At 47.7% G+C, this 16,624-nt stretch overlaps 2 protein-coding genes across 2 annotated transcripts; both read left to right on the top strand.

Annotated features, from left to right (window-relative positions):
• Positions 1-14,546: 14,546 nt before the first annotated feature.
• On the top strand, positions 14,547-14,903 carry LOC133898689 (uncharacterized). Its single transcript, XM_062339360.1, has one exon. The coding sequence runs from the start codon at positions 14,547-14,549 to the stop codon at positions 14,901-14,903; it is 357 nt and encodes a 118-aa protein (XP_062195344.1).
• Positions 14,904-15,524: 621 nt separating this feature from the next.
• On the top strand, positions 15,525-15,938 carry LOC133898688 (uncharacterized). Its single transcript, XM_062339359.1, has one exon. It carries the CDS (start codon positions 15,525-15,527, stop codon positions 15,936-15,938), a length of 414 nt encoding a protein of 137 aa, XP_062195343.1.
• Positions 15,939-16,624: the final 686 nt, after the last annotated feature.

Here is a 16,624-nt window from a genome sequence, read left to right as displayed (position 1 = left end):
AGGCTTAGTATAACAAACCCAGAGTTAGAACTGATGTACTGAAGTTAAGGTGTGGACGAAGGCAAAGAGAGAGACGCACCATGAAATCGTTGTCAAGCTCCGGACACATAAAGTCTAGACCTCGAAGGACGTCAACATTTGCTCGATTGCCACACCTTCACAATGGATGCTCGTGCCAGTGTGGCAATCCCATAGGTTCGTTCTGAATCCATGACGACCTGTTTGGAGGTGGCAAGAAAAGACAATTATTATCACAGTCCGAAAAGGCTATCTCTGAAAATGGAGTTCATGTTTTATAATCACAGTTGCATGTGTGCGGGTAACAGAACTATTACGTCGCGGTAAAAGGACGGATGCTGCTTCAACACATCTATGAAAGGCTCATGTCTCTAGAAATTGAAGCAACATCGATCAATGGAGGGTAGGGGCGGGAGGGGGCAAGGAAGAAGGGGGGTGGGCAGGATAGCGGTGAGATTGGAGGGTTCGTTTGGTCCAACTGAGTACGAGGAGCCTCTGTACAACTTCCCTTTGTAGGATATGAGTGATTTTCGTCCTCCAAGTCACCTAAGGATTTATGAGCACCCAAATGAGCTGTGTTCCAAGTGCTCCCATGGCTACGATTGTGTCATTCAGACGTACGATAGGAGCTTTCATGGGGGGCATCAATTCTTTCGATGTCCTCTTGGTAGGGTGAGAACTATATCCCCATGACCGTCCGTGTCATTTTTTGAAAACATTAGACATATTGACCTTCACATATCTGTAGGCCTCTGATGACGACCCCAACAACTGCTAGTACACAAGATGGGTCGATCCTCCTGTTATGCAGCATATCCAAGATTACGTGCACCACCTATGAGACCAAATCTTCGACTTGCAGAGAGAGGTTGATAATATGCCAAGTCCTCCTATAATACACTTGGATGACACTTCTGTATGCATCGATTCATGGTGCACCTGCCTGTGCACAATAGGGATGGTCCTCCGCCACCTCGTGCTCCTACTCCTGCTCCTCCTCCGTCAATGCAATACAGTGCTCGAGATTATTGGGACTCAGGTGCCTTGTCACAATTCACTCTAAGTCAATACGACTAGAAGACTATTAGGATGGCGTTGTAATTTGTGTATCGTCCCATCGATGTTTGGGCTTTTTACATTCCCTAAGGTATGTTAGGTGAAACTCCGGTACACCACTAGGGGTCTCGTATATGCCATTGTATGTTCGGTCAACGTGTTTATTATGATTGTTGCGGAATGATTGTGGTACGGTTGTATGGTTCGAATAGAATCATAAAACAAAAACAGGTTGCATTAAAGATATTATAACAGTAACAATAACATAGTAGCATTGAAGAAAGTAGCATTATACTAGCCCCACCATAGTACCATAACACCAATAATAACATAAGACCATGAAACTAACAATAACCTAGTAGCCTATAGGTTACATCCCCTCTTGGGGACAACCTCCCTAGTCGCATCGGCCCTCGGGACCCTGCACCTCTGCGCTCTCCGGTGGCACGATCATCCACGTAGGTCGTGCAGCGGGTAGTGGAGTGCCGTAGTTGTCTTGGGAGGGCTGTGTCCCCATAAGTGGCATGCCAGGTAGCTACGACGCACTGAGCTCGTCACTCTTTCCGAAGATGTACGAGTACCCAGGGAGCTGAGTGCCCTCCCTGGTGAGCAACTTCATGTAGCTACCCTGCGCCTCTACGTCCCATAGATCGTCGATCTCTGCACATGGAACAATGAAGATAACATGTTATCACCGATAAAGTATTACTTATGTAACAATTGATTATGCATGAAGGCAATATCGTACCCAAGCCGAGGACACAAGAAGTTGAAGGACACGGGTCCGCGTCGGAAGGCTGCATGGACCTGTTGCCGGTGTAGAAGTGGTCACCGGCACCGGTGAAGACTGGCCTGGACACTGTGACACCGTAGCGGGGGTCACCGGCACCGGAGAAAGAATACCTAGCCTAGGCACCACTATACTACGGGTCAGTGGCCCCGAAGAAGGACATCCTCACCGAGGGGCTACTGTAGTAGTGCTGAGAAGTCGGGGTGGAAGATGGCCTCGATGGCTCGGCGGCGAAGGTCGGACGTACCGGTGGGTGCGGCGACTCAACGAACGTCGCAGACGGCCGTGCTGGCAGAGGAGCAGATGCTCGTGATCTCGTCTGAACATCCGAGGATGACCTGCAGCTGAGCGCCCTGAACAACTTGTTCACCTGCCGGATAATCTGACCTAACGCCTCGCTCACCTCGTCCCTGGGGACCTCGAGGCTACTGTCGTTCCGGAGCTTGGTCATCCATGCCTTGACCTCAACCTGGTGCAGAATGTCCCTCTGCAAATAAAAGTTTCATTTCATTACTCAAATTATTTTTGTAGCAACAAGTGTAGTAAATGAGGAGTCGCGTAGTATTGTACGTACCTCAAGCGAACGCTCCTAGTCCCTGTTTGTCAGATACGTGTCGCGAGCATTGGGGACATGTCACGGAAGCTCGGTCGATGTGTACGTGACCCAGTGGCGCGTCCTAGCCATGAACCAGGACAAGTACTACGCGTACACTTCCTCAAAGTGCGGTCGATCCTTGTTAACGATGTTCTTGACAGCATGATCCCATTGGTCAACCCATGTCTACACACGAATCACAAGTGTGCTCATCCTATGAGCCCCCCTACATGTCAACCTAAAAAAATGTAAACAAATGAGTTAACGTGTTGCACTGTGTACAATAAAAAGATAAGTATATTGTTACGCACTTATGTATGTTGGGAGGCACCATCCTAGTCATAGGTAGCGGGAATGGTTGGAACTTCCCGAACTGTCACATCACGCGATGCGGTGATTACTCCTCGACATAGATGTCACTGACAAGGGGGCACCGCATGAGCCAGTACTCCCGGTCCTGTAAGCACAGCACCGAAAGTCCAAGCGAAGCACGTCAATGTACGTCCTCCTCAGTGTACGGCCTCCAGTGGACGTCGTTCACCGTTAGGTCATCGAACTGGTGAACGAAGTCCAGGTATGCGCGGTGTGTCTGCACATTGGACCAAGATGGCTATGCAACCAAACTTAGTTAGACAAACAAAGAAAGAAAGTAATCAACAAATACGTGCAAAGTTCAAAGCTCTCACCCTCCGTCTGCACCACAATGATCCCATCGTCGAGCCATCGATGCCATCCGCAGGGAACTGGTAGGCGCTATGGCCCATAACGGGCCTGCTCATGGCGATGCGGACCACATTTGACACAGCAAGGGATACCCCGTGAGATTGGTGTTGTTGTCCGTCTTCGTGCATGCGTCGCACAGGCCGTGGTACGTTGCAACCAGCCCAGCTGTACTACAGGACCTCTCTCAGGTCAGCGTCCGCCACCTCTCTGGCGTAGGGGATCATGCTCCTTGAGACCATGTTGTCGTGGGTCTCGATAGACATGACCCACCCATAAAACCACAGGAGGTACGCCTCCAAGTGACGGGACATGTACTCATCGCCTGCCAGTGGGTGGATGTTGTCCGCTTGTCAAAAAGGAACAATTACAAATATCTTCATCCGTTACCAACATACAAGAGATGACAAAATAGTACAAGACATACATACCACAAACTGAACAAGAAAGGCCTTCGTCGGTCCGTGCTTCTCGCTCCCTGGAAAAAGCCCTGAACGGGGTTAGGCCGTCCCTTCGTTGAACGACGGAGAAGCGGCCGAGCACCTCATCGCGCCACGCCATGCCCATGTCCCAATCCCCAACAGCGGCACCCACACAAGGTAGGCCCATCAAGAGCGAGACGTCCTCGAGCGTGGGCGCCATCTCACCACACGCGAGGTGAAATATGTGCATCTCGGGACGCCACCTGTCGACAAGGGACGCGAGCAAGGCCTGATTAACATATAACATAACATAATTGATTGTTCAAAGCGTATACAAATATGTTAATGAATACCAACTTAACACGTTACAACTTGAAACATACTGGCAATCTCAGTACTACAATAGTAAACTACAATGTTGTGCACATGAATATCCATCACAACACGAATTACAACATATAACTCGACGAAGCTAATGATCGATGACCACGAGGACATCTCCCATCTGCAGCTGAGCCGGAAGGATGTCCTTCCGCAGGGTTAACACTTGGGACACCAACGGTGCATTTCTGGTAAGTGTGCCCGGTTTCGTTGCACTTGCTGCACCATTTCACGCGACGCCTGGCTTCTGCTTCTTTCATGTCATTACGGAGCATCATAGTTCTGCACCGACCCTTCTTCTGCTTCATCTTGTCAGGATCAGGGATGAAAACACAATCGGGCCCAGGTTCCTTCGTGAAAGATCCATTAACCCCGAAACCATAGACCTCATGATTCCAAGTGTTCAACATAGCTTCCTTCCTGAAGTAGTTGGAGACGTACCTTCGAGTCCTCATCCCCGTCACAGCACACGCGGCAATCACATGTGAGTATGGCTTTTGCAGTAGCATCAACTTGTAGCTGGTGCAAACGCACATGTCATCAAAGATGGTTCACATAATCTCGTATATGTGCTGTGCAGTTCCCATGATCTTCACCCGGTGCATCTTTGCCTTCTCCATCTTGTCTTCCATGTACTTAGTCATCTTCATCCCACAAATTAGACGAGCATCATTTAGCGCCGGGTGCACTATTGCATAGCGATCCCTAAAATACTTGTAGGTCCCTTGAAGTATGAACTCTATAATCCCCACCAGTGGCAACCCCCTCACACCTTTCATCACCCAGTAGAAAACCTCTGCTAAATTTGTAATCATAATGCCATACCTAGCCCCGTTTGTGTCGTAGAGAAGAGTTCACTTCTCCTTCGGCTCATTCTCAATCCACTCGCTAAATGACCTGGTAGATGTGCCAGCTTAATTGTCCATTGGCAGGGACTCAAGAGGTACTGGTTTGTCCTCCAGCCCCCTCACGGGCCTCCTTGCACGCTCATGTGTTTGCTTCTTCGTCAGCTCATCCAGTGTCTTCCACCGAGCATGTTCATGAGGTTTTTGTTCTTGAATTGGCGGAAGAAGTTTGCACCCAAATGCCTCATGCATCACCTACTCTGAAGATCTGGCCACACAGGTCCAATCAAGCCATCGTCTGTTCCATTTTGCAGATCCTTAATTGCTGCGAGCATCCCAGCATGCCGATCATGTAAAAGGCACACGTTCGGTTAAGAACCAACAATTATCATCCTCACACGGAGCAGAAACCAATACCAACTGCTGGTGTTCTCACTCTTCACAAATGCAAAGGCCAACGGTAGAACTTGGTTGTTCCCATCAACCCCAATAGCAGTCAGGATCTGTCCCTTATACATGCTGGTAAGGAAAGTGTCCGACACTTTTGTGCATAGGTCTGGAGATACACTTATCCATTGACTGAAATACAGACAATACTACCACTTTCGGACCATATAATATTTCACTATCCCCATAAAAAATCCTAAACTACCACTGGTCAGACATAACTGGCAACCATTGACAAAAACCCTAACATTATTGCAACAGAACATAAAAAATTATGTAAAATATCTACAATAATGCAACAAAATATTCCCAGGTCGCTACATCAAACACCTCTAAATCATACATCTACTACCTCGGTTATGCCTACACTATGTCTAAATCCTATATCTAATACCTAACATATGTCTAAATACTACATCTAATTGCTAAATATGCGTACAAATAGAATCTAGTTGCTAAACTATATCAAACCCTAAGTTTAAACCTAGATCTACATTCTAAACTACGTCTAGTGGCTATCCTACTGGGTTTGTAAAAAATCCTAGATCTAATCTCTAACCTATGTCAAAATCTAGCACTACTGGCTATCCTACCGGGTGTGTAGAAAAAACAAAGAAAACAAACATACCTCTTTACTTCGGCAGGGCTTCGCCGCAAATTTTCTCCTCCCCTCCCCTCCCTTCTCCTCTCCTCCCTCTCCACCTCTCCTCCCTCTCTCGGTTGATTTCGAAGCAAATGGGCGCTGACGTCGGCAGAGCCGTGCCGGTCGATTTATATACCCAAAAGATCTCGCTCACTATTCGTGCGAGACTTTTTGGGTGGGCCCGCGAACGTCACAGCAACAAAGAACTCGCCCGTTCACCAGGCGAGACCTTGGAGCAATTCATTTAATATACTCTGACCATCGGGCCCCACAAGGTTTTGCCCATTCAGCTATTCTTGCCATTTCTTGAAACGGCAGTGTAGTCTTGCAAAATATATATATATATATATATATATATATATATATATATATATATATATATATATATATATATATAATTCTCTCTTTTCTCCAGTTCCCGGCCGGTGTGATTTCTTGAGCCCCCATTTTAAAACTTCGGATTGCCAAACGTGTTAGAAGATTAGCCTTTTAGCGTGTGATTTCCCCACCACGAAATCCCCTGTGGGGTTGATCCCCTGTTCCCTAGGATCCAAACGAAGCCTCAACAGTGCATCGATGAATAAATGAAGAAATCAGTTCCGAGTACAATTGTTGTCTGAATCTAGTTTACATCTAAACACGTTATCACTCACAGGCTCTACAACCACGACTAATCGGCCACTCAAACACTAAAAATTCGTAGGTTCGGCTCATGTAGGATCGGATATGGCGATTAGAAGAGATGAATAGACGTGACTAAAATTTCTTTCGAAATTATTGACCAAGCCTTTCAAATCAACCCGACACACCTCTCTTCTAGTTTTGGCTCAGGTTCACACACTTGTACAAAGTGTCAAACCTAGGAAGCCTACTAGGAACAGTCTCGAATCGGTGCGGAAGCAAAACACGAAAAAGCAAGGAACTCAAGCAGCTTCACTGCACAGGGCCGGATCAACCGCCTCCTGGGCCGGATCAACCGGTATAGGTACTTCGGATCAACCGGTTCAATGGTCCAGATCTACTTGAGGGGTCGAGAAGATTTTTTTTGGACGAAAAGCAGGAGAACTGCTTATTCATTCATTAGTAGGAGAAAAAAGACAAGGTACAAAGGAAAAACGAAGAAACAAAGAAAGAAACTACACTATACTATAAAGACTGTACAGCAAACGGAACTAACTATCTCGCACCAACAAGCACCCAAACGTTAAACTCCTTGATGAGAGAGGAGAGTGCGTCCAAGGAGTTGTGCTATTCCTCAAAGATTCACCGGTTCCGTTCCTTCCATAGATTCCAGACAATGAGTAGCACTAGGCGCATTAGCTTGTGACGTGCCACTGGTGGAGTGGTTGTAACGCACTGACGCCACCAGCGAGAGAGAGAAGGGGAGGGGGCGTTGATGAAAGGGTCGGTAGATTTGACCAGGCAGCAACCGCACACCATACTTTAGTGGCGTAAGGACATTCGAGGAATAGGTGGTCAATGGTCTCGAGGTTGCGCATACACAGATGACAGAAATATGAATTCGGTCATCCTTGATGCAGTAGACAGTTCACCGTGTCTCGACGCTGGATGAGGAGCCAGTCGAAAAAAATTATTTGTGGGGACGCCCACGGTTCCCAGATGAGCAGGGCAAAAATCAACTGAGGTGCTTCCATCGAACTAACAGAGATATGCTGATCTGCAAAATAGCAACATGAGGCCGTCCATCGCCAAATGATGGAGTCCGGCTCCTCGGTCAGGACGATTCCCCTCAAAGCTCTCCAGAGCCGAACATAGTCCGGCAGCAAGGCCGGTGTGATGTCGTTCCGTATGTCATCGATCCACTTATCATTGCTCAGTGCTGCCGTCACCATGCGTGGGTGAGGGCGAAGCTCCGCATACAGGGACGGTGCAATGTTTCGCAACGCGGTGCCCGAACAACCAGCTGCTGTTCCAAAAGTCTGTCATGCACCCATTCCCCACAGTGACTGTTGTGAGCAAATTGAAGAGGGCGCGGTCCGTGTTATCACAAGGAAGCTCAAGGTCGACCCATGACTTATCCAGTGTAGTCCAGGCGAACCACAGCCAACGCAGTCGGAGCGGTCCAAAAGGTTTTGGCTAGAATAGAGCAGCTCCGGATTGATCGGAGAGGAAGTCCGGATCGACAGGGACAGTTCAGAAGGTTTTGGGCCTTTTCTGGATCGACAGGTGTCCTGGTTCCAGATCGACCGGTCCCACAAAAACCCTTGCGACAGTGCAGGGCCGGATCCGCCAGTCTGAACTGAATTTTCAGCCCGAGCCAAAGATCAAAATCTCACAAATCGAGAAAATGAACTCCAAATCCAATGAAACTTGGATCGAACATTCAACTACTACCTAGGAGTGTTTTCCAACTGGTCTCACTCAAAAAGATTGAGTATTCATCGAGCAGTTCAAATTTCTCAGTCTGGGAAAGAGTAAAGGTGATTTTGACCAAACCTCAAATACTTGGTGCCCGTGAGATGGATGATTTCCAGGACTTCCAAGACAGGAATCTCAACGTTTCTAGCACCTTGAGGACTAGCCAAACCACACGAAATCTCAGCACAACTCAAGATTCACAAATCTCCACAAAAGTGGCAAACTCAAGAAATCCAATATAAATAGGAGGGACACAAGAGGAGCACGAATTTCAGCCAACAAACTCACATATATTGATCTTGGAACTGGATACAAGGTTTGTGGCTAGGCTACCGCCCTCATCCTCCCCCTCTTTGGATGATCAAGAAAGTTTACAAGATTTTACACTCAAATCTCTTTCCTAATCAACTCTAAGCATTGGAGCTCTTCCTTAGCCCTAAAACCCTAACCTTGGGCAGCCAAATGGGTGAGGGGGTGGAGGAGACTCCTCTCCAACCAGCCACCCCATCAATACATATAGCCTTTGACATTTTGACCAAAATGCCCTCAGCTTAATACTGGACAGATTTTCCACCGGGGGCAAACTTGTCCATCTTCTTGAACGAGACCATGACGCCTTCACAGGTTTGCTTCACCTCGAAGCAAGCAACGTGATCCTGCAACGCGTCCGTCCAATCGCCACCTGATTTTGAGACCAAACCATAAAACCCTTTAATCCTGCTGTTTTGAGGCCAAACCACCAAAACCCTCTCGTCGATGGTTTTGAGGCCACACCACCAAACCCTCCGTGTCGATACGTGTCCCCAAGTCTTGCGATCTTCACTACCGGCAACTCTCTCCCAGTCCCGTTACCCTTGGGCCCCCTTGTCACTTGCGCACCCCTTTCTCTTGACTTGGTCAACATCGCCGCCTTCATCTTCATCTTATGCTTCTTGCTCTTCCATGTGTACGGTGTGAATCACCTATGGCTTCACCCGGCCTCCTCGACCCTTCGGACTCCAAGCCTCCCGCATAATCCTGGTTCTCTTGCCGTTGACTGTCATATTAACCCTATTGACCTACACATCACGAGCCAAGCAAACACAAGCTTCCTAACTCCATTCTACTCTAAACCACACCTTCTTCATCGGTTAGTCCATAACCAAATTCATGCATCGCAGAAACAAAATATGCCAATGCAACTCAAAATACCTTCGCAATTTCAACAAATCGCTCATTTTTCCACGACACGCTCTTCCTCGTATTGTCATTTACTCACCACTCATCAGAAACCAAACATGGTCTTTCAATCTCCCCCTTGATGAGTACATTGACAACACTTGAGCACAAATAATTGTTTTCTAAATGCAAAACACAAGAATCCCATCCAAATGACAAAAAGCCAAACAAAAGCAATAATGGGGTCACTTGGCATAAGAAGAGTTGCAAAAGACACTGGGAAGGCAAATTGAAAAATAGACAACAAAATCTCCAAATAAGCACATACACAAGATTTTGGGGTCAATTTTAGGGATTTGCTGAAAATTAAGATACAAGCACCTATTTGACATGAATTTGGGGTCAATTTTAGGGATTTGCTGAAAATTGTGATACAAGCACCTATTTGACATGGATTCTCCCTCTTTGGGAAAATTTTATGTGCAACAAGTAAACTCCCCCTAAATCATGCAAATTCTACCCCAATGACATAAAAACCGTGCAAGACATGCATTTATCCCCCTTAGCTCATTCTCCCCCTTTGGTAAAAACAGACTGCGCTATAATTTCTCCCCCTTTCTAAATGAATTTGTGCTCTATTCTCCCCCTTTGACAATGAAATCATCAAGCACACATTTTATTCCTTTACAAACTATTGAATGAAAAGCATGAAAATGAACGTAAAGAGCTTCAAAATCTAGATCAACAAGCATTTAAACATGCTACCAACCAAGCAAGAAACTCAAAGTGAGCAAGTCAAGACACAATTAAGCATAGAGGCTCATGTAGATACAAAGCACAATTTGATAAGCCACGGGCAAAGCATAAGGTTGATTGACATGATTAAGTTAAAGTCCAATTTTTATCATGTTGAACTATCACCACCAAAGCATCCACTAGTGCATAGCAGACAACTAGTATCAAGATTAGTACGCTTCAATCTTAAACTAAGCAAGCATGTATTCATGAAAGTAGGCTTTGCAAACACTCACAAATGGATCCAAGACTCAAATTGATAAGGTGAATTAGAAAAATAACATTAAGCACAACTTTCCAATTTAAATGATCCTCAAGCTTCCTCTTATCTGGATAGAGGGTCGCACGACTGGGTACGACAAATACCCTTCCAGCATCAAGGACAACAGTATTGGATTTCACAAAGTATAGCACAAACTTGATCATCTGGATTGGTACATGTAGTTTAGCTCAAATTTAGCAATTTTGAGCACAAGCATCAAAGGGAGTAGTGTCTTTGCGACACAAGGAGCACATGCTCCCCCAAGGGTCTATTATGATCCAAACATCTACAAAGACAGAAGACATAGTGCAATGTCTTAAACAAATAAGCCTAGAACAATGCAACTGGAAGTTTCAGTGCCGATTTTTACCCCAAACTGGTAGTGAACCATGCAACTTTCAGTGCCAGTTCGTGATATGAACAGGCATTGAAAGTGGCATGGTTCAGTCAGGTTTTCTCGAGAAAGGTTTTTGTTGCCGGTTCAAGATATGAACCGGCATTGATATTTCCTTCAGTGCCAGTTCTATCTGAGCCAACACTGATAGTTGGGTACGATGAGAGGATCCGTAGTAGTGACACATGCCAAACTAGATAAGAGAATATCCTTGTTAGCTGACATGTCAAATTCGTTGACACCCCAAGACCCATTAGCGTGTTGGTTTTGCAATATCCATTCAACACATTGAGGGAAGCATGGAGCCTCAACATCAGAGTCCGGCAATGGCACCATAGCTACCCATGCGGTGTCATATTAAGATGGCAAGAATTCAGGTTTGTCTGGTGCTTCCGTATTCTTGCCTCCCATTTAGGGGTGAAAACGGTCGGAAAAAGCCTCAAACCACTTTCACTTTCACATTTTTTCTCGAAATTGGAATCGAAAACGATAATGCCAGAAACAGATACGGAGTCAAAACTGTTGGACATATTGAAAACAGAGCCACCAAAATAGAAACATGCCGATATCGATCGGGAATCGATAATACATATCGAAAACACCGAGCTATAGAACCATGACTCAAAGTGTACAACTAAACATGACTACATAAGATGAGTTTGTATTCACATTATATAATTTATAATCTATTCAATATATTGATAGCACAATGCAAAATTATTCCATAAGTACCACAAACTGTATTACAATATGAAAATTAGAATGGACTGAGTCTGGAAAAACAGAAATTATTCGGAGTTTACTCGGAAATTTCGATGAAATATGGTATTTTGAAAATACGGTTGGAAATCAGCCTGAATTGTTTTTTATTTCATTTTCATATTAGTCGGTTCGGAATTGATCCAGTTTTATATAAGTTCTAGAGAAATCAGAAACGATTGGAAAAAACCGAAAAATGGGAAATCGGAAACGGAAAAAACTGGAAAATGGCGTCAGTCGGTTTGGGATTTTTCCGTTTCGTTTTCATCCCTACACCCGTTCCTAATTTATATCCACCATATTTGATCACCGTGTTTAATTGAGACGTGAATCTCATAACAGGAACCTCAAACATTTAACTGAAATAAGGATCAACAATGATGTTCATACCATATTTCGCGGCCTTGCATTTTCTCCTGCCAACCTCCCCTCAACATATTCTGTTTGAAGAAAGGATATTATGTTACAAATCAATTAGATGACGCTGCTCTAGACATGCATATATCAAGTAGCAAACTTAACTACAAGAGCAAATTTCAGAAAGCCCAAATTCTATACAATGTTAAACAGAGAACCGTTACTTATACAATTTGTTTCAACAAATCCCATGCAACGGGGAAGAGGATTAAAAAAAATCCATCCAAGGAATCTAGCCAACGCGGAGTAAAAGTTCCACGGTTCATTTTCTTCTCGTTGATCAAAATTCAAAGAAGGCAATTGCAGGTAGCCAAACTTTTTGCGTGTGCTTGCCGAGTTCCTGACAATGCGGGGCTGTTGGCTTTGGCTCGACTAAATATTAACAAATACCCAGAATCCAATGAACATTAGTTCTACCCATACTTCCGATCGAGCAAACTAAAGCAGGATGCAGCAGAAGAAGCTTCAGCCAACCCTACTTTTATTTATTTACTATTTATTTTTTAAAAGAAAAGAGAGAGGAAATTTCAGCCAAAATTAAGAGCTTAAGACCATAAAACGATAGTAAGCTTGATCGATAACTGTCGGTGTAATAAGTAAGGGGTGCCCCACCTGGTGGGCCCCACGCTACCACGTGTCAACCGGCGAGCGAATACCCTCAAGACTACGGCTTCATTTTGCGACCAGGACAAGGCTCCTATGACCAGTCCCCTGGTCGCAGAGCAAAACCCTATGACCAGCCCCTGCTGGTCGCAGAGCAGGTACTCACATAAAAAGTCGAATCGCGTTTAATGCCCACTCGAGTGTTTTCCTTCCCCAGGCATTCCCTTTTGGCGAGCAAGATCGTGGGTAGACGTGGTGTGCAATGACCCGTCCTACAGCATTTAATGCTGCGGGATGGCCTCGCAGGCAAGCGTGACGGCGTTCGATGGATGGGACAGGGCATGCAGAACGACTAGAGCAAGATGGGCGTGACTATCCGTCGCCATGATGGGCTAGGGGTAGTTGGCTTGGTCAGGTATAGGTCTTCCACAGAGTTTGGCACGGTCCGTTTGTATGTACCCATTTTCCCTTGGTATATAAAGGAGGGAGGACTCGGCTTGTAAAGACACATAACACATTCTGTAACAAGTTCATCCAATCTATAAGAAAACACACAGGACGTAGGGCTATTATCCCACAGGAGGCCCGAACCTGGATAAAATCCCCGTGTTCTTGAGTCCATTAGATCCGACCCCAAGAAACATAGATCAACTCGCCCATCGTCCGGTACATCCCGGATTCATTGTCAGGGATCATCCCCCGATAGTTGGCGCGCCAGGTAGGGGCACGTTTTTCTCATTTTCTTCTAATTTGGAGACTATGGTTGGGCTACCCATGTCCAGATCTAGGACAGCCGTAGAGTTCTGCTTCGAGGACTCGGCCGTCGTGAGGTTTTCGTGATGGGGTACGACCCAGACGAGCCCGGTGTGCTCCAAGCATGGGGCACCGAGACGGAGTTAGAGGATTCCGAGACCGAACGTGAAGTTTGCATGGTGGCCCTTGCAGCCCAGGGCAACAGAGATGCTCATGTCACGGGAACTGGAGGTGAGCCCCAGGCTGTAGGCCAAGAGGGAAACCAGCCCACCGCCAAGCATGGAGGTGGTCCTGTATTGCCCCAGTAATTGCAACGCAACCCGGAGGAGTGCCTGCCTGAGGTCGAGACCTTGGTGGCGGCATCTTCAAGGCCGTCGCGCCACACGTGAAACACAAGTGCCGGGGGCTTCCCCCTTCACGATGTCTCATCGCTCCATGGTAAGTGGCTCGATTATGATCCATGACCCCCGCGCAGAACCTGCAGACTACGCGAGTGCTTCTTAACCACCCGCCGATGGTGGTACCGGAGAGTTCACTGATAGCGCCATGGATGCGCGATCTTGTCCCCTTGGTAGAGACCGCCTAACGCCAGACCGTGGCAGCCGCCACCCCATCCACCACAAGGAGTGGTCGAGGTGGTGGTCGGCAGGGTTCGCAGTGGGCTCCGCGGTAGGAGGGAACTCGTGCTCCCTCAACAACAGGGAGTACGAGGAGACCCTTACCATGACGGACAGTCCACCTACTGACCTGCGTGACTCGCTTCGCCACCGCGACCTCGTGATGTAATCATGGGCTAGAGGGCCACCCGGAAACATGATGACCGCACCCAGCGAGAGCAGGAAAAGGGCTAGTGGCCCTGTCACTCTCCTTCCCCTTGCAGGGAGACGTCGGATTCCTCCCTCCCCTCGCTAGGGCCGCGAGACCGATGGCTCTCTTCCTGGTCACGTGAAGTTGCCCACCAGCGAGCAGCTCCCCGTTATGGGATGGGGTGTAAGGCTTTCTCTACCCGGCTGTGAGAGGTGTGCTGGACGGACAAGTTCCGACCGGTCCTAGCCAAAAAATACTACGGCTTGACCAACCCGGAGGAGTTCTTGTAGATCTACACCACCATGGTGCAAACCGCGGGAGGCGACGGGAAGGCCATGGCGAACTATTTTCCAACCGCCCAGAATGGTTCACCTCAGTCATGGCTCATGAACCACCCCCGCGGTTCGGTTCATTCCTGGGAAGATTTATGTGACCAGTTCATCGCTAACTTCCAGGGAACCTATGCCCGGCCTGGGGTCGAGGATGACTTGTACCAGGTCAGGCAGCGACAGGACGAGTCACTGCGAGATTACATCCGGCGTTTCACCAAATGTCAGAATACCATTCAAAAGATCACGTGCGAGTTCGTGGTCATCGCATTCTGGAGGGTGGTCAAAGATCAGAAGATAGTTGAAAAACTGGCCACCAAGGAGGTCTGAAGCCCTACCGAGCTCTTCGAGCTCACGAACAAGTGCGCGCATGCTGCCGAGGCCCGAGAGCATCAGATCGTCGCGAAGCAGCAACCGACCCCTGGGCAGCCCGCCTCTTCCAAAGGGACCGGATGGAAGTAGAAAAAGAAGAACAAGCACAAGGTCGGGCCACCCGACGTCATGGCGGTCATGCCAACCAACCAACCACGCTGACGCTTTGAGAAGAAGGATGGCAAGAAGGGCATATCCTACTGCTTGATCCACCGCACCGACACACACGACCTAACTGAATGCAAGGTTGTGTGGGGCATCATTGACAAAGAGCTTGGGGGCCACAAACCTGGGCACGACAACGATGGTGAAGACGAGGCGAACCCCGACCAGTCGGCTCTGGGTTTCTAGCAGGCTGAGCACATTTTCCACCATATTTTTGGGGGTGCTGCGACGTATTCCTCGAATAGAGAATACAAATCAGTGATCCGCGAGGTATGCACGACCATGCCGGGTCCGAGTCCGCGACTAAAGTGGTCGGACGTACCCCTCACCTTCAGCTAGGCGGACCACCCAACATGCGTCAAGCGCCCCGGACGTTACCCCGTCGTGGTTGAGCCCACAGTGCACAATGTCCGCATGGGGCGCGTACTGGTCGATGGAGGGAGCTCCATCAACCTCCTCTTCACCGACGCGCTAGATGCCCTGCAAATCCGGAGGAGTGCATTGAAACCATATCCTACCTTCTTCAGGATCACCCCCGGCTCCTCGGCCAAGCCGTTGGGGCAGATCGAGCTGCCCGTCACTTTTGGTTTGCCGAACAACTTCAGGACCGAGAGGGTCCTGTTTGATGTAGCGGACTTCGGGACTGCTTACAACGCGATCCTAGGGAGACCAGCATTGGCCCAGTTCATGGGCGTTGCCCACTATGCATACCAGGCAATCAAGATCCCTGGTCCCAAGGGAGCCATCACCATTTTGGGCAACCAAAAGACGGCCTTGCACTGCGACAAGAGGAGCCTTGACATGGTCGAGCTAACCTTTGGGTCGTAGCCCGAGAACGCCGGGCCCAGTGGTCACCCAAAGAAGGTCCACATCATCACCAACCCTGATGATCGGCTCAAGGCAGTATGCCTAAACAACGCCGATCCATCCAGAATGGTCCAAATTGGGGCCGGCTTGGACCCAAAATAGGAACTCACACTCATCACTTTCCTCCAGGCAAACGTGGATGTCTTTTCTTGGAGTCCGTCTGATATGCCTAGAGTCCCTAGGGATGTGATCGAACACAAGTTGTCAGTGCGACCTGATGCGTGACCAGTAAAGCAAAAAGCGCGTCGGTTTGCACCCAACCAAAAGGAAGCACTTTGTGAGGAGATCGACAAGCTCCTAGAAGCATGCTTCATCTGAGAGGTGCAGTACCTGGAGTGGTTGGCTAACCCCATCATGGTCCGAAAACCCAATGGTAAGTGGAGAATGTGCGTCGACTTCACCGACCTCAACAAGGTGTGCCTGAAAGATCTCTTCCCTCTACCCCGGATCAACCATCTTGTTGACTCGACCGCCGGTAGCGATCTGCTAAGCTTTTTAGATGCCTATTTGGCGTACCATCAGATTAACATGTATAGGGAAGATGAGGAGAAAACTGCTTTTGTAACACCCTTCGTGGTCTTTTGTTATGTAAAAATGCCTTTTGGTTTGAAAAGCGCCAGTGCCACTTACCAGCGATGCATCTAGCT

The sequence above is a fragment of the Phragmites australis genome, chromosome 18 (genome assembly GCF_958298935.1).
Source record: "Phragmites australis chromosome 18, lpPhrAust1.1, whole genome shotgun sequence".
Classification (NCBI taxonomy): domain Eukaryota; kingdom Viridiplantae; phylum Streptophyta; class Magnoliopsida; order Poales; family Poaceae; genus Phragmites; species Phragmites australis.
This window is presented reverse-complemented; position numbering and strand designations above follow the sequence as displayed.